The sequence below is a fragment of the Lonchura striata genome, chromosome 2 (assembly GCF_050655825.1).
Source record: "Lonchura striata isolate lonStrDom1 chromosome 2, ASM5065582v1, whole genome shotgun sequence".
Lineage (NCBI taxonomy): Eukaryota > Metazoa > Chordata > Aves > Passeriformes > Estrildidae > Lonchura > Lonchura striata.
Window position 1 is genome coordinate 19481208 of NC_140704.1, and position 23729 is coordinate 19504936.

General features: G+C 36.9%; 1 protein-coding gene across 3 annotated transcripts in view; it reads right to left on the minus strand.

Annotated features, from left to right (window-relative positions):
- The window catches only part of PLXDC2 (plexin domain containing 2), a 247918-nt gene that overhangs the window by 113479 nt on the left and 110710 nt on the right, over window positions 1-23729 (minus strand). For all 3 annotated transcript variants that reach the window (XM_021530357.4, XM_085565860.1, XM_085565879.1), the window contains 2 exons: window positions 21689-21900; window positions 374-520 (listed from right to left, as the gene is read on the minus strand). In XM_021530357.4, coding sequence (XP_021386032.3) covers window positions 374-520; window positions 21689-21900 — 359 coding nt within the window. The remainder of the gene's footprint in view (window positions 1-373; window positions 521-21688; window positions 21901-23729) is intronic.

The window sequence follows — 23729 nt, forward strand, 5'->3', positions numbered from 1 at the left end:
GTCACCTTCCTTGTGCCAGGGAGAAAATAAATTAACTAAGGAAAAGATGAATTAAACTTGTGTTTTCTCTCAGCTTTAAAACTGTTAAACACATCTGCATCTTTAAAAACTGTACAACTTTTAAGGTGTTCACTTAGGAACAGAGGAAAATTTTAAATGTATGTTTAAAGGCATCTCTGAAGAACTGTTACAAAAGGTTCAAAAAGTTCAAGGAACCATTTGACAACAGTAGTGTAAAGACTTCCACAGCTTTACTAGAATTCAAACATATAGCTCTATGAACAATAGCCATGGTACCTAGTAATACTGCTGTGTGGGTCTCTGGGGAAAAATATCCATGACCGTCAAAGGAAAAAAAGATAAAATAACTTACTGCAGCTTGACGATGGGTATTGGAAAGGATCCCATGAATCTTTACTTTGTCCTTCTCCATTTGGTCTATATTGACCCACAAATCCCGGCTGGTAGAATCATAGGGGCCATATGTCCTTGATGTATAATAATTATGATCTGTATCCTCCTAAAAAAGGGAAAAAATAAAAACAGATTATAATGGAAGATGCACCTTAGTTTTATATAAAAGTCGCCCTTGAAATACTGAGTCCTATTGCTCCTCAAAGAAACTCAGCAATCAAGGAAAAAGAGTAAGAATTGTAAATACGTTGCAGAGATAGCTCTGCTCCAAACCACTAGTAGTTGACAAGGCAGTTACCTCATGAAATCATCTTATATTATGATTATAATATTCACTATCCCAAGTACCAATCATAAAGGTTGTGTAACAACCATATCAGTGAAATCTATGGCAAAATGTCTGATGTCTTTTGAGGCAAGATGGACAGTTCCTGTAACAATGACCACACTCTATGAAACCATGAGAACTATTCACGGATAACACCTTAAAAAAAAAATGTAGTTCTTAACATTTGTGAACATAATTTACTATTTAAGAACATCCAAAACATTCCTAATAGCTGTAGGCTTACAATGCTATGTTATTTTAAATCTCCAAAAGTCTACTGTAGTTTACTGTAGATTTGCCTCTCCAAGACAGACAAATAACACACATTTGTGGAAGAAATCTTCCTAATTCTCATGGTTTTAAAAAATACAGTAGTTGCTGTCATAGTCCCATCACAGGAAATTTTTGTTAAGGTCTCTACCTTCCTATCTAAGACAGAAAAAAAGAAAAAAAAAGTTCGTGGTTTGAGGCAAGAAATGAAACTCGTCTCAGATTCTCAGTCTTCCTTTACTCAAACCAAGCTTTTGCAACCACAAAATATTTAAATCGACAGCATTGCCAGCTTTCTGCTGAATAGCTACAAGTAATTCTATAAAAGTAGTACATGCTAGTATTTCTTAGTTCCTTCCTCACTTCCTCCCCTTCTAAGATAAAGTAAAAAATCCCCAAAGCCTCGATGATAGAGTTTGAAAATTAAAATAGACTCAGAAAATAAAAGGTACAATAGAAAATTGAAGAGGAGGATTCACAATTTGGAATTACCCTGGTGATGAAGACATTCCCCTCCTGCTGTACCTCCTGTATCCAGTCAGCCACATGGGAGTACCCTCAATTCAGGCTTTGCTGCCATGCAGACCTGACATTCCCTCCCCAAAACCCCATATCATTACATATCACATTCCTATTGATATGATCATGAGCTGGAGACACACATGGCAAGGACTTATATTCTAATGACATCATTCATGTCCTAGATAAAACATATTGACCATAAATCCTGTTTCAGCAGGATTTGACCCCACATTAACATCATTACTGATGCATCTTATTTTAGCTGTTGCAGATGTAATCAGGTTATTTTCTCCTTGAAAATTTCTGTGTCTTCTGCTGTACTTTGCATGCCAGGATGTACTTTATATGCCCAGTAAATCTCAGTAACAATTCTGGAGCAACTTCTAACAGCTTCACTAGCTCTAGGTTAGTCACACAAGTAAACATAATTAAAACTATACTGTCAGAAAGATGACAAAAGCCAGACACCTTACCAAATTCTGTCCTTCTTTAGTGGTCAACAGAAGCAGTTATTGCTGTCATGTATACAATAGAGGTACTGTAAATAAAAAGGTTTTGAAAACAAATATATATATTCCCAGTTCAATTTATCATCCTGAAAAAAAAATTATTAGGGAATAATGGTCATATTTAAGGCATACAAAATCTCAAGGAAAGAGCTCCAGAGACAAATATAAAACAATGACAAAAACAGCTGGTTTCAGATAAGCATGCAATATTTAAATTATAGCCAAAACTGTGCAAGGATTTTTGCATTTCAGTTTTTATTTTAATAGCTAATAAAGCTACCCCAGTTAATTTCTAGTACCTAGGCCCCCACCTCCACAACTAGAAGGCTCTAGCACTGAGACTACTTGGTAGATCTATAAGACTTTTTAAAATGGTATCTTGACCCACACCTAAAGCAGATTCATTATACAGATTGTAAATCAAACACTTAAATGATAGCCTTCAGGTCAAGATTTTGGTGCTGTGTGAGGAATTGTTCATGTCTAACAAATTTTGTGTATAAAAAGTCTTGTTTATTATTTTAATCCAGGTTAAATAACCTTAGATTATTTATCTGTTCTGGAAGGAAACAAACTTGATTCTATGTGAATGATAGAAGGAAGACAGAATTCCTCTTCATAGCTTTTGTGCAGGTGTATTTTATGAATATACTATTAGTTATTTCTCTCTCACATCCTAATTTTTCTTAATCCCATCTGTCAATTTACAATCTGAAACAAAAAAGCACATGCAGCTAACTACTGAAGTTGATGTGAGCAGCTTGGGAACTCCAAATAAGGTTAAGATCCAAGCTTCTGTTCCAAGCCACTGCTTTCATAGTTCCTAAATTGCATTACCATGGAAATGAAAATCTTGGAATCTTTAATAAATATGATTTTATTGGTATCATTAGATACCTATGACTTTTCATTCTGTCAAACCTGTTTATATTCTTTGGCTGATTGCACCTGCTTCATAATACATTCCATTCCCTACAGGTAGCTACTATATAAGAAGATGGAAAAAATGTTTAAGAATTTTACTGAATTTTCATGTAAACTACTCAATGAGGAAAATAATTTTATCAGTTAGATGAGATAGATTTAGAGTTTTACTGGTAGTTAGAATTATATAAAGATACAATTATGAAGGGAAACAAACTTTTCAGTATCTATAGGTGATATAGAAAAAGGAAAGCAGATTCAAGAAAGGTTTTCTTTCTTTTTCAGGTACTTGGAGGATATGAGCATTATCTCCCACTGGATCTCTAGATGTGCAATTCTGTCCAAATTCTGTTTGTATATGAAGTACATAGTATCTTTCTTCTACGGAACAGTACAGCATTAAAGCAATGGATTTTCCCAGATAGTCTTTGCACCAGCTATGAGGATTACTGTTGGCAACCTTTGTGACTATAAAGGGAATATTTATGATAACATCTCTCATAACACTTTTCTTTTGGGGAAATGAGTTATTCTTAACCTCAGGCAATACTTAATGCTGAGTTGCCATCTTATTTTTGATTGTAGAAATTAATTTCTTAGCTTTCTCAAGGGCTGTGCGAGGGTGGGAAAGTCAGTATTGTCTGTTGACACTTTGAATATATTCCCATACTTCTCCAAATACAACTGAATTTTTCAGGAAAGCTGAATACATGCACTACTCATAAAAGCTCAGCACAACTGAAGATTAAACCTTCTTTAAATACTTGGTGTTCAGTATTTGTCAAAGACGTAACATCCATTCCATATGTTACATATACAGATAATCCCAAATACAGTCCAAATGTCACATACTCATTTCATCAGTAACTGCTGTCCCTTTACAAATTAAGGCTTCCAATGTCTGATGTGATCTTTCACAATCAAGTAACATAAAGTAACTATATGTGAGATTTAAAAGTAAAAACTACATTATGCCTCCGGCATTAGTTCAAATTATTATCTGGGATTATGGCCAAAGATAGGCATGAAAATAGTACCAAAACAAACATGAAACAATAAAGCTTCCTCTCAACATGTCCTGGGTTGCAAGATGTGGCCAGGGGTGTGTATTCTATTCCCATCTGAGGTGGGGCAGTTATCTTCTGTTAATTGGGACGTTTTCTTTATCTCTTCCACAACCAATCCTCCCTCTGGGAAATATCTTCTGTTAATGGGCCACCGAATCTCACCACATGACTGATAAAATTACATCATCCCATTGGGAGAAGCTCCACCCAGAGGGAGGAGCCAAGCATTCCTACTTGTATGTAATCTAAGATTCAGAACACCACAACAGCCTTTTCCCACTGGATTCCAACAGGAACAGCTTTCTTTTCCACTGGGTTCCCACAGGAAGACCAGGCCCATCTAGACCACCACTGGACCTTCAGATGAAACCTACACCCTTCTACAGGATCCCTGCTCCAGCAGAACCACACCTGGCACTGCAGGAGGGCTGCAGCCACCATTTAAAGGGACTGCTGCCACCACCCTGACCCACAGGGTGCCAGGTCATGTTCTGACTTTGTGAGTGTTGTTCTGTATTACTGCATTTTTATTTTTATTTATTTATTTTTATTTTTATTTTTATTTTTATTTTTATTTTTATTTTCTTTCCTAATAAAGAACTGTTACTCCTGCTCCCATATCTTTGCCTGAAAGCTCCTTAATTTCAAAATTATAACAATTCAGAGGGAGAGGATTTACGTTTTCCATTTCAAGGGAGGCTCCTGCCTTCCTTAGCAGACACCTGTCTTTGCAAAATATGACACTATGAAGACACCATGATTCTTTGGTGATACAATCACATAAATAAACATGTGACGTTTTAGGTTTAATTATTTTCCTGTCACATTTTTTCTTTAACAGAAATTGGAAAGTAATATAAATCTCTAGGAGACAGAGGATATTACCAAACAAGATTCAGGAGTAAGAGCTGCTGTTGAATCCATCTGCATGAATATTTAGTTTTTAAATACTGGATTCAATTCAATCCAAACTACAGACATTACTGAACAAGAAGTCCTGCCATCTCTCAAGCTCTCCCTGTGTAAAGCTGTAATTGAAGAAAACTAATAACTTCAACCAGAGAAAAAGCAACTGGCACACCCAGGAATGAGCTCTACTGTTGTAGAAAAAGTCTTGCTTTCTCTGAGAAAGGAAAGAAAGACATCCACAAAGCAAATTATTATGGATCAGCCAACCAGATGGCCATTACATTTCAGAAGATTGTTGTGGCTGCCTTGTCCCAGTACTGGAGCATTGTTTGTGTCAATATCAATGAAAAATCAATTGATTGATCAATCAATCCATCAATCGTCCCATCCAAGGATCCTCATCATCAGATCTTCCTTATCAAGTGTCATGAGTTATTGCCAGATGCAATAGAAGAAAGGAAGACTGCATATAATTTAATAACGGTTGTCCCTTTAAATATGTTACTTATTGAAATTGCATTTCCAGCTTCAATTGAGATGACAACATAATGTAAAAACTCTGAAGCCCTCAAAGATAATGGTGGTAGACTTTATAGATACTTGGTTTTATCACTGTGAATGTCAGGTCTGGTATCAGATTTTTAGCAAAATACATTAATAAATTGCTCAGATATTGCCAAATTCACAGACCAGTTTATTTTTAAATTAAGTGAAATTTCTGTTAGTATCTGCCCCAAAAATTAGTTCCAAGAAAATTTCTTACCGATTACTAATTTCAGAATCATTACTTCTGAACACAAACATTTCTAGATTAATACCATATGAAATTAATCAGAGATTTGTGTTTTCTTTAAGGTGCATTTGTAGACTAAAATGAAAACACCAAAAGAAGAAAACATGCAATTATGTGTTTTAAAACAGACTACTTTTCAGCAAAAAAGCAAAGATATCAATACTTCTTTGGATAGTAAAAGGATATAAGGAAATAGGCTAGCAAGTAGAATTATTTCCCTAAGGAATAAAGTGGTTCTGGAAATCCTAAAAACACCCTTTCTATTTAAATAAGACAACAACAATGTGCCCCTGCACACATACAGCCAAAACAGCTTCCTCAAAGCTACTTGTACTTTTACCCAGTCATATGTAATGCTGGCTACTCTCTTATGGTATCTCTGCCTATCACATCAGTAAAATACAGCCAAAAGTGACTTCTGAATAGTTTCAGACTTTTGCTAGAAAATTGCTTTTAGATTTCTGAGCACTATTAATCCCCACTAGCTAAAAGCAGCCCAAGGGGGAGAACAGAGGTGACAGCTTGGATAGGACTTGAGCTAGCTCTGCATTGCAGGTGATGGAAAGCCTCTTCTCAACAGCACGTTTCTGGGCCCCGAGAAGGGGCAAGAGAGATGCATGGTCACACTTTGCATTACCTGGGCAGGAGAAGCATGTGTGTATGGTGTTGCAACTGATTTTTCTCATTTATTCACATTTTCTTTAGGCAGACACTGACTGAGACAGGGGCAGGTGGCAAGGACACATGGAGAATATCTCTAGTATAATAGCCATTAGCACAGAAGATGAGACAGTACAGGAGAGGATCACCTATCCTGAGATGGGGTCCTAGTGGGAAGATTAAGGCCAGGGGAAATGGGGATAGAGACGTTATGCATGCTGCTGCCACAGAGCTCATTCTAACAGAATACTGTAATTACAATCACAATATAGCAATGCTATGATTTACAGGTTTATAGGATCTGATAATCGAAGAACCTTAAGGAATATTTAACTTGAACTGGCCTCTCAAAACATGAAAGCTCTAATTTACATGTGGATTACAACACGTACATAATCTTACAGAGGATATATATATGGGGCTGCTGATTAGAAAGCTTGATTGTTCTGAGATGCTCAGAATTATCAATTTCATAAGCATTTTGCATCAAGGATAAACTCTCTGCTGTTCAATTTCTAACAAAATTCTTTGTTCTGTACAAATCTATTGAGCAAACGTAATTTAGAGAAGTGCTTTCTCAGTGTCTTGCTGCTTTCATAGTGACAAAGCTGCAATCTGCTGAGTTTTCTACTGGGTTTTTTGTTATTTTTTTTGCAATGTCTGACATAGCACAAACCAAGGGAATATAGATATATATTGCCCAATATTATATATTGCCTATATATATATTGCCCAATATGGGCATAGCATACATAGTTGACATCAACCACCAGCTTGTGAATATGGCTGTTGATGACAAAAACCCTAGCAAAATCCATTTTGAACAGCTAATATAATGACTAATGAATGATAGGAAGCCAAACTAATGGAAGAGGAGTGCTTTGGTATTAAACATGTCATCTCACACTATATACTCTAAGAAGCTACAGGACTACTCTGCAGAGTCCTGAAAGCCTATTTTGTGTGTGTGCAGTAGTCCTCACACTCAGGTTTTCATTAGGACCAGTATGGAAGTCACTTTACCCAGAATCTCAAAGATTTACATCCAGAGGTTGTTATGGTAAACATTAAATACTGTCATCAGCTGGGATGAAACAAAGGATTTATCTCACATCTCTGTCCCCCATGCAGACACAAGGCTTTATGCAGAACTGTAAAAACTTAAGATCCCAGGTTTTAAACTGCACTTATCTGAGCTCCTGACAGCACCTATAATGGAGAGTCACACATGCTGACAGACATTCTGCAAGAGAAGGATGCTATAAAACTGTTATTAATCCAAAAAGCCATTTAGTCTTTGCAGCTTAGTGAAAAGTCAGTGTGGAGTCACTGCCTTTTCCATGATATTCAACTGCTTTTGAAAGGAAGCTTCTCTCTTGGGGACTGCTATAAAACTGTCAGCCTATTTAGGGGTCATTACAGCAGGCTTATAAAGCCCTTTGGACTGTCTTGTCATATGAGACAAGCTTCAAAAGAGCAAAAATCTCTGCAATGCCTTACTTAAGAAAGGAGAAAAGCCAAATTACCAGTCACTCAAAACCCAATTAGGGAAATATTTATTATGCAGTTTTGTTCCTGATTTGCTGGAGCAGAAGTCTGAGAAATGACATTCTGAAAATGCATCTTTATTAATTGCTCAACATAGCATCCTCTCCACTAAAAGAAAATTAGAAGAACGATTTCAATACAGTGCCCAAAAGTGTCTAGCAGAAATTTTATTTTGGTGTAATTATGACACAGGTTTTAGCATTTATATTCTCATTTTTAGACTGAAGGGTTCATGAAACTGAAACTGCAAAAATGACTTTTTGTAAACATGAAAACCTATCTGCCAGGTCTAGACTACATAGCATTAGTGGTTATGGCACCGCATCTGTTACCAGCTGGATTCTTGGGGGCTTATAACACCAGATAATACCATAAATAACTACATTTTTGTCACATTAGCTTTTAAAGATTTAGTATTTAAGTCTTTTAAAGATCCACTTCCTGTGTGGAGTATTACTGTGTTTTTGAGCATATGTACTTTGACCTACTTACAGCCACACTTGGGCAATTTTTTTCTTCCCCCTAAATATATAAGTTCAGTTTAGTATTATATACCCTCTTCTCTTTTTCCGTTCAGGTATTAGAGCAACTTTAAACTCTCTGTAGCCTTTGTATTACTCCACTATACATTCAAATGCAAGGAGATGCAAGTCATCCTTAGTTCTTGTTCTTTGGCACTTCTCTATTGGAAGAGGTGCAAGGAAAACAGCAACCAAGACCCAACCAGGAGACCTGAGGCCTCAAAAGAGGAGGGCAAATGACAAATATATATTGGTATGCAAAGTGTTACAGATATGAAGCATTAAGTTGGTATTAGCAGGTATAGTTTGTAGTTAATCAGGGCTTTCCAGCAGGAAGCTGCCTCCATGCTCACTGGTATGAGATGTCACTCCTGAGCTGTTGATATTGTGTTTCAGGGATCCATCAGGGTTTTGAGCCAAAATTGCAGGACAATCAGTTATACGAACACATATGATCAATACAAAGTTGATACAGACAGGAGCATGGGTTAAATGCAGCAGCATTTTACCTGTAGGGATAAAACTTATTCTGAAGCTTTTAAAGGTGTCCCACATACACCTCACTCAGCACAAGTCTTTGCCAAAGTCATGCTGTTCAGTCTAGCTGTGTGCTGGTGACCTTATAGCCAGACCATGCCCATCAGAGAACCTGGGCAGCAGAGGACAAACTGTGTCCTCATGGCTTCCCTGGGGTGCACTGGTTTTAAACAGATTGCAAACAAACTGGTAATTTATCTAGCCACAGAACTTTCTAGTTTAGCTCTCATGTACAACACACATAAAGCTTTAGTAACTAAAACATGGGACTGGCTGAAATCTGCAATCAATACGCAAAATTCCAAAATCATTGTTCATGGCTTACAGAGAAAGACCATGATTATGAATGTGGTTAGCAGTTTCTACTAGTCTTTTGTTTGGAAAAAGTATGCTTTTTGCCTTATTCACATGTCTTTCTGCATACATCTGTAAGAGTATTTCAGTCTGGATTCTATACACAAGAATATTGAAAAAAATGCTATGTACAGTTTTACCAAACTGTTATCACCACCACATTTCTTAAGGACTTGTCACAAAAATGCTTCTTTATCAGATCTTCCAGTCACGCTCAATAAAATAAATAAATCCCTTGAGAACTCTTGTGCCACAACTCTAAGGCATCATATTTAATTGAGATGCCTGATGAGTTACATGTTGTCTAGACAGGCGTGTCCAAGTTGCTGCCTTTGCCTGACATCAGGCTCCAAACAGGATTTCTGCAGAATCTGCACTGTTTTTTTTAAGAGGAATACTCTGTGCACCTCACAATTACCCAGACAAGATCAGGATGCTAAATAATATTTTCCCTCTGCTGTCTCTGAAAAGTACTCCATTCAAGTTAACCTAGAGTGCTGTTGAACCAATATACTCAAATATTTCAAAATTATACAAACACATTGTTTTGGTTTTGACATTATTTTTTCTTGTGTCTAAATCTATATTGCTCTTCCAGAGTAGATTGCTCCAAAGTGGAATGTTGCATAAACTTGTATTTCCTTTTTTGTCTTTCATCTAAATACAGGACACTAAGAACATAAGTCACAAGGCACTACAGAATTACTTTTGATTTGGAGGGTGTCTTTTGACAATTTAAAGCAATGGAAGGGAGTAAAAATATCTAAGCACTAAAAACCAGTGAAAGATGAAGGCATGAGATTTTACTTGTGTTTCAAATCAATCTTTTTTTTACTGGTGTGGGGTTGGTGGCATGGCAAGTAAGATGGGGAAAGGGAAAAGAAAGAAGGACTCTCAACATTTTGACCTTGATAGAATTTATTGGTATATCTGTAAAAAAAAATAAATCTATATTTTCCCCCTTCAAACTTAGATAAAAGATAGGTAGATGAGCATTTTGTTATTTGGTGTGCAGGTTGGATATTTCATTGCAGCTGTCTACCTAAGAGCTGGGTTGTAAGCACTTGTTACCAGAACCACAGATCCATTAAATGCTGTCAGTGAAGATTTGCCAGCTCCTTCAGCTCCACTCTAGAACAATCCAAATACACACTTTAACTGCATTGCCTGTAGTGACCACAGATGATTTTTAATTCCTAAGCACTGGAGGAACCCAGGGCCATCTGAAAATTGCAGACATGATTCAGGACCTGCAGCTGACCTTTATCCTACAGGAGTGGAAATGGACCATTCAGTATATCCACAGCCTAAAATAATATCGGACATCTATAGCTAGGCAGCTTTCACTTTAAATTTCCACCAACTTTGATCACAGAATAGTTTGTTTTGGAAGAAACTTACAGATCATCTTGTTCCAATTCCTCAGCCATGGGCAGGGATAGTTTCCACTAGACCAGGTTGCTCAGAGCCCATCCAGCCTGGCCTTAACATCTTCCTGGGATGAGTCATCCAAATTGCTTTGGACAACCTGTCCAAGTGCTTTACTATCCTCATGGCAGACATTTTTCCTAATATCTCATCTAGACTTACCTTCCTGAAGCCATTTCCCCTTTTCCTTCCACTACATGCCCTGGTAAAAACTTTCACACTCCTTGTCTATGACACATGAATCTATACTTAGGTTTCCAAGTGGAATAGCCGGATTTCACCTCCAATTTCAATACAGCTACAACTAAAAAAGAAAAACACTACCTGTACAGACTCCAGTGTCTTTTAGTAATCACAGCCACCTAATATTTTTGTATAAGTTTAATGGTCATTATTGGAGCAGTAAACAGATGTACTACCCTTTACTGAATGTTTATATTAGAAACAAAACCTCAGCAGTATATTTAAGAAATTGCCTTGGTGATGGAATAATATGCTTGATATAAGAAAAATCAACATTATACACACTGCTAAATTGAATCAACATTCTATTTCCAGGTTTATTGAAAAAAAAAATTCAGGAATGAATTGCTGTTTCTTTCAACTACATAGCCAGTACTTTTGACTCAACAAAGAGCTGGGGGTTTGTTTTCTAGAAAAATAGGGACACTGGGGGCACTAGCTTATGACTATGGAATGAAGATGTTCCAAACATCTTCACCAAACTTGCTATAATCCACTGTGTCAGCAAACATAATATCCCCAGTTATGCCCTCAAAATGAACACCCACCAAGTTGCTGACCTCTGTAAGCCAGATCTAAGCAGCTGCACTTTTGAGCCAGACTATGTCTGTTCTAGCACTGAAAGACACTTTTCATACACCAGAAGAGAGCCATCCATCCTTTGCATGGAGCAGGAAGAACCTGAGAAACAGCTTGCTTTGTTATCTGTACTGGAGCAGAATACCTCTGAGAGATCTTGGCATTTTATCCCTCAAGACTGCTCCACCTAGATGAGATCAGACAGATAGGATTTGCATCTGCAGTTTCTCCCTCTTCCTACTTTTGTTGCTAAGGTTACAAAAAGAATGCTCAGAAAATGATGGAAATTGTGAAGAATTATGCAGCTTAACTACAAATGCAAGAAGCAAGCCTCCAATAGCCATGTCACATTTCTCTAACTTTTGTTAACTGTTGTGCCATGTTTGCTCTTCTTTTTTGGCTTTTTCCCTCCCATTATTCACATTGCAATTTGCTGCACACTCTCCAAGATCTTCTATTGCTAATGTTTTCCAGAAATAAGTATACTGTTTTTTTACCGATGGATGGTCTGTGAACACTTAGACATGCTGCGCATGAATGCATGCTGGTGTTATAGAAGAAAGAAAAAAACAAATAAATCCCTGGTATTTCCATTAGTTATTTCTGTTCTGTGTATGAAATAGTACAGCTCCTTGAAGAGTTTTATCAGCATTTTCTTCAGCCTTCAAAAACATTTAACTGGCATTTTTGGAAAAACAAATGCACATTTTACAAATGGAACTTTCTTGACTCTGATTCCCCTCTTGATATGAATTTTGAGCATTGGCCCCATTTATTATGCTTTTTGCAAAATCTGTATAACTCATACAATCACAATGAGGATAGATCATTGACTTTGGCATAAATACTAAATTTACAGAGAGTCACAGGAAGTGTCTGACCAAATCTGAAACAATGGACCCATCTGTTTACATGCCATGTTGTTACTGTTTTGGGATAACAGATAATTGACTTTTCTATATTAAAGAAACATGAAAGATTTGGAGAGACACTGAGTAATCCATCAATGTCAGCAGAATTCCTACAGCTTTGAAAATCTATCCCTAAGGACTGGTACTATCCAAAACTGGAATTGTGTGGCTTAGCATGACAACTTTTTACTTACTTACACAAATTCCTCTGCACAAACAACTTGGTAATGTATTCACCCTCACTCCCTGCTCCAACCAACTATGCACAGTTTGCTGAGTGTTGTTAAATTAGGTAAGGCTGTTCACTTTGCATGGATAGAAATGAACATAATCTTCCACTTTTTGCATGACCAAATTAATGCAAGTCTCCTCTCTTGAGGACACTCCAGGTGAACATGGTGAAAAGTGTCAGAAAGGAGGTGTCTGGGAAAGAAGCCTTTCCTTGAGACCTTCCTAGCCTTCACAGCCATACTAATATTCAGCTTCATAAGTTGAATCTATTTTCAGCAAACCCCTGCAAGCAAGTGCTGAGACACGTATGACTGAAATAATTAATTCAGAAAGTACAAGGTCTGTTGATTCTGCTCATAGCTCTTTTCAGTCATGAGTTCTGCCATTCTGGAATATGCTTTAGGAAGTTGGAGATGAAGGATATGGAAAAATAAAATATTATCATTAAGAAAATTCAAAGGCAGATGCCATTAAATTCTGAATTTCCTGTCTCCTTCCTTTCTATAAAGACTCATTTTTATCAATGTGTTAAATTAAATGCCTTATGTACCAATGTAGGTAAGCATGGGGAGATGAACTCAAGATTACAATGGAGTTCTCTTATTTAGGAATGGGGAAGCTAGTTTGTAATTCCTTTAATTCCCCATCCTCTCCTCCCAGGCTTAAAGGAAACAGAGAATGAATCTTTCCTCCAGCTTTTTCCCTTTTCAGCTATACCCAAGTTATTAGCAGAACCATCACTTCTTGACTTTAGATTGAGAATATTGGAAATGCTGACAGGGTTATTGCTACAACAGTTTTTACAGAGTTGGCAATGCATTCAGTCCAGCTGAACATTGCAGCAACACCCAGTAAAAGTGTTAAGATGGCCTTGATGTAAGTAAGCAATCAGTATATTCAAAAGAAGATATGAGGTGTTTGCCTAGCTTACCATTTTGAAAGGGAAAGCCTGGAAAAAACCAAGACAGTGATATTTCAGTCTGCTAACTGGCTAGAAAGTATGACATCATTGGTAAAAAACTCAGCAGAAAAAAATGAGTAAATTAATGATTATTCCAGATTATGTTTCTAATTGCAAATCCACCTCCAAAGTAACAAGCTAATTTTCTAGAATAAACTCACAGAAATTGTGAATAAAAACACTTCAAAATAACAATAACGACCTTTGCAAAAAAAAAAAAAAATAAAATACAGCAAGAAAATTCTATACAACTTAGCCTTCAATTACTATATTGGCTATATATTTTAACACTAAATTTTAGCTCCCCTACAATAAAAATATGCTATCTACACATTCTGCTAAATGGAAAACAATGGTTTCAGTGCAGTGACACTATTTCAGCATATCCTAAGATCTTTCCTCCAATACATCCTTAATCTCCACTGTATCTTTCAAGCTCCCAAATATGAAAATAATAACATGATATTTAACTTAATCTAGTAAATGGCTACCAAAAAATGCACAAGGACAGCTGAACTCTCTTAAGTCAAACATCTTCACATGGTCCTCAGAACTGACTGGGAAAAAGAATTGGATTCGATGATCCTTGTGGGTCCCCTCCAACTCAGGGTATTCTATGATTCTGTCTGTGTGACACCCAGTAAACATTGGGGACCCAGAGCAAACAATGGAAATTCTCCATTTTCTCTAGGGTCCATTAATCTGCCCTTTAGAAACTCCCTTTTTGTTTAATAACCTGTGACAAATTCCTATTCTGAGACTTTGCCTCATTCTGTAAATTTTGACATCCACAACATTCAGTGCCAATAAGCTTCAGAAATTTTGCAGTTTCACGATGTGCAGTAGAAAGGAATCATACGAGACATTTGTTTAATGCCATTATGGAAACACCAGAGATGTGAACAGCACATATTCCAACAGAGACTTCTGGGCTTAAGTTACACTGGCTTAAAGGCTGCAATACATCTGTGTTAGAGGTACAACTCACTCATGGCTCAAGGCAACATAAGATACAGCCTGAAATGACTGAAAATATGAAATGCCACCTTCAGCTGTAAAACCATGTATTTTAGTCACAGTTGTTTTAGCCTTGGAAGTTCCAAGCCTAGACTAGGTAACTGAAGTTTGATCAAAAATTGTGGAAAACATTTGCAGGCCTACAGGAAGAGCCCAAATTTTTCCTCCTTATCTTGAATGAGTCAAACACCAGAAATCACACATACACCAAAAATCATGTGATGTAGTAATTATTAACTGTGAACAAGAAATAATTATACATCCCTAAAAGTGAAAATAAGAGTGAATATAACTTTTGTTATGATAACGATTTTGCAAGTAGATCTGAAAAGCTTCAGCCATGTAATTAAATCAATTAGAACATTTCTTGACTTAGAAATTTAAATTAAACTTTCCCTTATTTCAGTTAAGGGCTAAATATTATTTGAGCTAGACTATTCTAGCTCAAATTATTGTATTACTAATTATTCTAGACTATTATTAATTTAGTCTAGAGTCTGTTCCTAAAATAAAGCCACACAGAAAGTGGGTATCAAAAATAAAACTGACTGCTGCTTCAGGTTTTTAGTTATGTTTCCCCTCCAGACTTTTGTAAATACAAATTTTATAACAGAAATATTATTCTTTTGCTCTCTAAAGAATCAGCCAATTCCTGTGACAAATTTCAGTTCTGAAAATCTTCATTCCTCCTCACTTATATGTTAAATGCTCCAAATGAAACCTAAAATCTGGTTAAACCTTTGTACTGAATCTGCATTAAAATGTGACTATGCACTAAGAAAGTAATTCTGTCCTAGTGGTGGAGGGATCAATAGCATCCCTGATGAGAAACCAATACAGTATGGGGGTACACTGGAACAAACCATGACAGAATAAAGATGTAATAAAACATATAAAACCGCAACTCCACATTAAACTAAATGGCTATACAAGAAATCTTGCCCATGGAATCAACTTGTACTGTTGGGGACCACTGACAGCAGAAGGAAGATACAAACAGTATTTAAAATAAATATTTGAATTATGCATTTAAAAGGTAAGAAAGCAGGCAACTTTACACAGGCAATTAAAGGCTCTAAAAATTGCAAGTCAGACAACAGGTTTTAGAAGTAAAGGGGGACACTCTCTTAGCTTGGGATGAGGAAAAATAACAAAAGTACTCATTAGACTGTGATAATAAGGATTTTTTTCTTAAACACAGAATATGGTTGTCAATAACCTTGAGGGACCATGGTTTCAGAATACAGTGTTATTAACACTGCTCTTTTTAAGTGATTTAAATGCAACTGGCATTAAAGCATTGGGATGGGAAGAAAAAAAAAAATGAAAGCAGGAACAAAACAGAGGCAGGCTTGGCCAAACTGACAGCTCACTAGCAGACTATAATACTCTCTAGTTTTCAGGCTTCTCTTTCGCATGGACAAGTTTTTCTACTTTTAATACAGTGCATTAGAGAAGTAATCACAGAATTGGCTTATCATTTGTCCAGCTGAGGGAAATTTAATCTCAACCATTTATTTTCTTCCTTGTTCAGACTTGCAGTGGGGACACAGCAATGGGCATGCTGACACTGCTGTCAGTAGCTGAGAGTAATTGCTCTCAAATCCCAAGGGCTGTAAAACTCAATCCCTTCTGTTGTTTTTGCCAGTCAGAATCAGACATCTTCACATCCATGAGTGACTGGGACTGATAAGGGAGAAGCGCTCTTTTGGGCAGAAACTCTGGATGAGAATGCAAAATCCAGCAAAAGACTGTTTTTTATCAGTAGGAAATCCACAAGTGTTGTTTCAATAGGGGCAAGATGCTTTTCAGGGATAAACTGCAGGTGCTGCTAAAATTTACATTTCAAACATCTAGAGAAAGTAAAGAAAGGAGAAAAAAAACCCAAAGGGTTATTCAGTTGGCAACAAGTCTATTTTAGTTAAAAACAATGCACAGCAGGAGACATCAGTGATATCCAGAGGAATAAATGAATTACTTCAATACAGAAAAAAAAAATTGCACTGAGATAGCCTCAATTTTCTATGCTTGCAAGTAGTATGTTAGGTGGGGTGGGGAAAATAAGATACAGAGTTTGGTTTGATTTAGGATGTTGGTCTTTTCTCGGAACTGAATCTTCTGTCATACAGCAGCAGTCATTCATTCTGTTCTAAGACTTTATATGAAAAATTATGTTTTTCCTCACATTTTTGCTGGTGCAAGGCAATAAAACTTTACTGCACTCAGCTCATGCTTGACTATGATTTAATCTATTATTTTATTGCTGGATTTATTTTTGATATTTGAAGTTTGTGAAAGACTATTGTTTTGATGTAGTGTCTCTATACAGTGGCAACAAATTCGAAAGTAATTCACATGATCTAAAGTTATTCTGCAAAGTTTTTCACCTTCTGCTCATGCCAGAGCAAGCTATATATCAGACACTACTTCAGATCAATTTCTCTGTATTTTTCTTGCCAGTGTTTTACCCTGCACTGGTGTGACTGCAGTCACAAGGAAGGTACATCATAAAGAGACCAAAGCTATATGTACAGAGGGAGACTGTTCTGAATGGAGCTACACATAGCCTAAAACCATAGGAAATCACTTCAAAAATTATTCATATTTTAAGCTATGGAAAAATCATCATGCAACATTTGTGCAATGCACAATTGTATATTAATGCATTAGTTGTATTTTATTGAGTTATTAAGCCTTTTCCAGTGCTCAGTAGCCAGACCTGCATTCACAATTACTATGACAAAACAGGAATGCATTTGTGCATCCTTTAGTGGTGAATACTGGGGAACCAGAATCCACAGGAGATTAATTTCAGAGATCAGCTTGTTTCTCAGTAAAAATGAAATGCAAAAAATGAATGCAAAAAAATGAACAGGCAGAAAGATATTCTCTGATATCCACCTTCATTATCTGTATGGCCACAGGCCTTTGGGGATTAACAGAACAAATGGCCACATCATCACCATGAATCTAAGTTTATTTTAATCATATTAATACTAATTACTTAATAAAAGTGAGTGATTATGGAGCATACTTTTATTTTACAAGAATATATAAAGAAACATAGTATATTTATCTTATTTTTCTCCTTGCTTGAAAGAAGACATGCCAAACTACACATATTCAGGAAAATGTATTTTCACGCTCACTGCTTTTACAAGGGCTTACAGTGTTTGCAGCAACAAATTCCACCTGACACGTTGCATTTCCTAAGCTCTATTTGCCATAAGTAAAATGTCCTGAGCACAAAAAACAAAAGCAGTAGATTATACAACAAGCAAAAACCCAAAACAACCCTGACTCTCGAAACAGGAGAGAAGAACCTTAAGAAAGATGGGAGGGAAAAAAAAAAAAAAAAAAAGAAAGCTATGCTTGTAATCATGATATTGTGAAATCCCAGAAATTTGACAAACAAACTTTCTAGAAAGAAGAATTTTGATAGTCCCGAAGTTATTCCAGACAAAAGGCTTTCATGTTTGACTTTGTGACCCTTGAGAAGAAATATGGCTTAGCCATGGATGTCTTCAATGGAGACACTGAAACTCTAATTTGCCATGAAGCCAAGAAGACAACTCGTTGCAGTGCATCATCAGAACCCTTTATTTTGGGGCTGCCCCTTACAGTTGGTTTAGATGGCTGACAGCATATTGCTTTGCCTGTCCAAGGCTATCTCCTTTGGGGGTTTCTCTCAGACTGTAACATTTGCACCCATCTATATAAGATTTTACTCTTTTTATGTCACTATTTTATCCCTCTTCAGAGATTTCTTTCTCTAGCTATTTGATATAGTAGGAATGAAAACACAATAAGTCTCTTATAGAATATGACCCTCCTCTGCCTTTGAGCTCTAGAGGACCAACTGCAAATAAAGCAAATGGGACTAATCTCCATCCTTGGGAGGATTTTTGGATTTGCAACATTATAGCCTCTAATTGGTACACCATAATAATCCTTCTAAAGTAGGAGGAGTACTTTCAAGATAGTAGTACTGCTTTAAGAGTGTTATATATTAATTTTACTCTATAATTTACAGTTAACTCTCGGGGCTCCTATCTGGTGTGCAGCAAAAACTGTTAATGTCCTTTTCTTTTGGCAACATCCATCCTTGTGGGTTAGTGCCACCACAACATTCCTATTCTCCAGCAACACAATGGGACCTGGAGGTCTTTTCTTCTTTCAAAGGCCCTGCTCTTTTCTGAAGCCTCAGCACATCAAATGGTTATAACCACTGCTTCTTCTAGCCTCTGCAATTTAGTTCAAAACAAGTTCAAGAGAACAGCTTTACTTAAAAAAGGCACCTAATGTATATATCATTTTGTATGAGCCCTTTCCTGAATCACAATGCCAAACAAACGCAGAAGACAAAACAGAGACGTGAAGAGAGATACCCTGGTGGCTACACTGCTCCATTTTTTGGACCAGAGAGGCTGTGCTCTAAAGAGAATCTCACTATTATCATCTTTCCCGTGCATAGGAGGAGGTCCACTCTGACTACTGGAAAGGTGTGACAAATCAATCTACAATGCACTTGTGTGAAGAGCTTAAGAAGATCTGCACTTCATGCTTCCACTCAAGCTGATGTTAAAGTAACCTCTGAACCAGGGCTGATGGCTGATCCAGTGAAATTACAGAACAATTCCAGTAACTCCAATGGGGAAAAATTAATCAAAAATGTCATTATCTTAAAATAAATGTAAATCCAGTGGAACTAAGCTGTGCCCCCAGAGGTTTGATTTTATCATTTTTCAACTTATGACTTTATGGATTGATAACTCAAGGAATATTTAATGTTAAAGAGTGTCCAGATATTTCTGTCTACTACCTTTCCTTTTTCCCTTGGCTGTTTTGGTTTTTTGTGGGTTTTGTTTTATTTATGTGTTTTTGTTTTGGTTTTGTTGTTATTTTGGGGTTTTTGTTTTGGTTTGGTTTTTTTTGCAAAAAAAAAAAAAAAAAGATGGATAGAGGTGAGAGAGGTGAGAGAGGGAGCAAGAGTTTAGGTTTATAAAGCTGGAGAGAAAGTAAACTCATCATTATAAAGAAGGACAGCAAATACTATCAAGTGAAAACATGTTCATCACTCTCAGTCTTCATATTAAAGAAGTCTACATGTGCATGGTAAGCCTACAAAACACTTCAGAGAAAACAGTATCTGTAAAGGAGAGATGTCGTCATCCTGTAGCATCACTAAAGGTAAGTGACAGCTAATACTTATTCTCTGGATTTTCTTTAGCAAGCACTGCAATGTGCACAGAGCTAGGATTTAAAATAATCAATAAGCTCTCCAGCACTGCTGATAAGCTGCCAAGCTGCAGAAGACTGCAACATATGGATTCTTCCTCTGTGGATTTCTGTTGTATACTCTACCTTCTCCATAAGGCCAGGCATCAAGGGGTTTTTGTGAGATGTCTGTGTGTTGGAGTGGGGATTTTCAATGGAATCCGATAATGTGTAAAACCACAACTCCATTATCTTATTGTGCTGAAAAGACCTTAGAAAAAAAGAGGCTTGCAACAGAACACAAAACCTGAATTCAATAAACTTTTCAGGTTAAGATACTGTAAAGACATTAATCTGTCAGAAAATATGTTCCTGCAAAAATACCGTTCTGTGTATATCCATTTGCAAGCATTCCTTTTTTTTCCCAAGGCTTGCTATACATAAGTGTTAGAGGGGGACATGTGACCATTTTGCTTCATAGGAGCTTGGAACCCAACTGAATGGAAACACTGCATAGGGATCTACGGGGTAAGCCATGGAAAGATCAGCTACTAAAAGTTCCCTGTACCTGAGACAGCTCGCACTTCACCTGCTAAAATAACTAGAAGCAAGACTGATCTGTGTTGCAGCCCAAAATAATTGCTACAAGTGTGGACAGATTGGGATTACATGAGGCAAAAAGGAAGATAAAAATGAACATGAAACTCAAAACTACAGTTTACTAACCTGTGGCTTTTGTGTTAGTACCAGAGAAAATGTAATTAGTGCTGTGCAAACTGGGAACCTTAAAAACAACAAGCACAAAACACACCTCTCCGAAAGCACTATTTCTTTTGCTCATGCAGGAGAGATTCCATTGTCTCTACAGATGGGTTTTATATTGCATTGTGGTTTTTTATTGTGTAAGTAAGAACCCAAAATCTGAAATCTGTTCTTTTTTTTCCTCTGAGAGTGAGCTTCTTGGAACTGAAAAAACCCTAAGACTGTTGTTTTGGAAGCAGATTTTAATGACTGAAGATGTTAAGTGTAGTTTATTCCAAACTGTATTTTATTGAAAAACAGGATGTAGGTTCTATTAACAGCAAAATCACGGATTCAATACTTAAAAAACCACCACCACCACAACAACAAAAGAACCAAAGAAAACACGACAGAGAGCTATCTGGCAGCTAAACAAGAAATTAGAGGTTGAATGACACTATAAAACAGAGGGAGAATGTCCCAAGGCTTCACAAAGATGGATTCAATCCATCTTATTCTTTGGAAGACCAAAAATCAAATAGCATGCAATTTTTTTCAATCACCAACCTGAATTTTCTTCCAATTTCTCTAGGGTCTTCTCCCCTTTGTGCCTGGAGATCACTCCCCAGAAAGATCAGGAAAAGTCTTAAAAATTGAGGTGTTTACATCAACTTCAAAAAATAATTCAATTCAATTTTATTCTGTTTTAATGCTACTTAATTTTCCAGTTTTCCAGCAAAACATGGCTGCTAAAACATGGGACTTCCCTTAACTGTTTTTTAGCAAAAAAGCAAACATCCTCAAGAGGCTATCTTCCAAAGTCATAAAGGACAGGCTCCAGCCTCAGGACAAGAGAAAACTCCAGCTTCTATGTGCTGATAGGTTCACAAACAGCAGAGGTATTCCTCCCTTTAAGTGTTTGAATACCCTGAAGGAAATGTCCTAATGTTTTACTTACCCCCAGTGAAAGACAAGAAAATGAATTAGATGAAATCAATGCCTACCTCAATCTGTGTAGCATTGTCATGTCCCTCTTCAAGCAGCAGATCTGTGAAACCCCCTGGCTCCAAGGAATCCTGCCCCATGCTGGCTCTGTTGGTGTCGACTGATTTGAGGGACTCTGAGTGCCTTCTCCACCTGTGGCTGCTTACAAAAGAATCCACCTCCACATTTTCCTCCACTCGAGGGAAGCTCTGAACAACTTCATAAAACACACCTGTGTGACAAGAAAGGAAAGGCAAAAGAAAGAAATGTTTTAAGTGAACAGAATACTGGTTTGCTAATCATAATTGAAAGCATAAGAATTTTCTATATTTTACACTTCGTAAAATAGCCATTTGTATCCCTGATAAAGATTTTTTGGCAATGTGTTTAAAAAACTATTTTACTTTTATAAAATTTAGGAATTTGGACTAGGTTTTGTAAACTCATCTTAACATCCTAACTATTTTAGTTTTCTGCTTGTTTTCTGTCTGGGAAAAGCTTTTCATGTAACATTTTTAACTTTAATACATGCTTACCCATAGCTGACACTTTTCAAAATAGAATAGGTCTAAAAAAATATTTTAATCACCTAAGAAAACAAATGTAGAAGAGACAGAGAAACTTTTGTACAGACTTAGGTTTTTCTATGATTTTATGTCGAAAGAGCTTGGAAGCCATGGTGAAAGGCAAATAAACATTATGAAAGATGTGAAATTCTCATAAACAGCTGTTCCAGTTCATAAATAAAGCTGTCCTGCTGTATACGTGATAAACATGAATGATGTGAGAAGTCTGCAGACACCCACTATATTTTCTGCAAGGGGTGAGCAGTTGGGTGGTGTGTTTAACATATTGGTTTTGGACATCTTCATGCTCATTTGCAACCGTTTCATGCTAGTAAAACTATCAGCACAACAAACCTATAAAACTATCAGCAGAAAAAACCATTAATCCTTCAGAAGTTTTCATTTTGCCCAATCCAAAACCCTATCAAAGTATTTTTCTGTTATTTATTTTTGTTAACACCATCAAGAGGGAGTGAAGAAAGTTTACATATTTTTCACTAAAACTCAAATATGCTTTTCATATTGTCTTTGTGTCGAAAAGGAGAAGTAGAGAGGTGCTCTGTGCTTTTGATGGGCCAGGAAGAAGGTGATTTGGTTCAAAAAACAGAAAAAAAAGACGTCTCAAAAGCAGTGGCAAAGTCTAGTCTATCTGAAGGATAGACCAGTAAACAATTATGTGCAGAAGTAGTTCCATTGCTTTTTTTTTAACAGAATCTTCTGAACAAAAGATGGTACCACTTCCAAGGTGCTTAATAAGCAACACACATATTGTCAAAGTACAGAAGAGATGGACAAATATAAAATTAGCTATCAAAGGTATAAAGAAGTGAGGTTTTCCTGCATCACAGCAGGAAGAGATGTAGGAGCCATGGGTATAGAAAAGTCTGTTAGACATTGTTCTTGGCAGACCAGAAAGTCTTACAGTACAGAAACAATATCTAATACACTTTAGCCTCTATGTAGTTCCATTTTTCTATCAAACTCTCTCAAATCTACTAAACTTATTTCCTAAGTTATTTGATCAGTTTCAACCAAACTGAAATTATGTGAGACAAAGGTGCTTGGTCAGCTAGATAAATCAGAATTTAATTGACATGCAAAACAAGCAATCTCAGGCCATCTTTCCTCAGACCCCAAGAAATCAGACTTGTTTTCTTTTAATAGGTGGCTTTTTGAAGCCTGTTTCCTTACAATTCTTAAAAGCTTTAGAACATTGACTTCAACAAATTGCTACGGTGCTCCCTCACAGTCTGCAGCCCGATGCAGAGGGACAGCTCAGCAGGTGAACTAACTTATTCCTTCACATTCCTTATCAAAATTTATTCAAAGCAGCCCTCCCTGCTTCAGCTTGCAGCCTTCACGTGCTGTTTTGGGGATCAGGAAGCTGTGGGACATGGCAAACTGCTCAGAGCCATGGGCAGAGGGCTCCCTGCCCGTGCCTGCGGTGCCCAGGGCTGGCTCCAGGGAGGCAGAGTTTGTCCCTTGCTGCCACCGA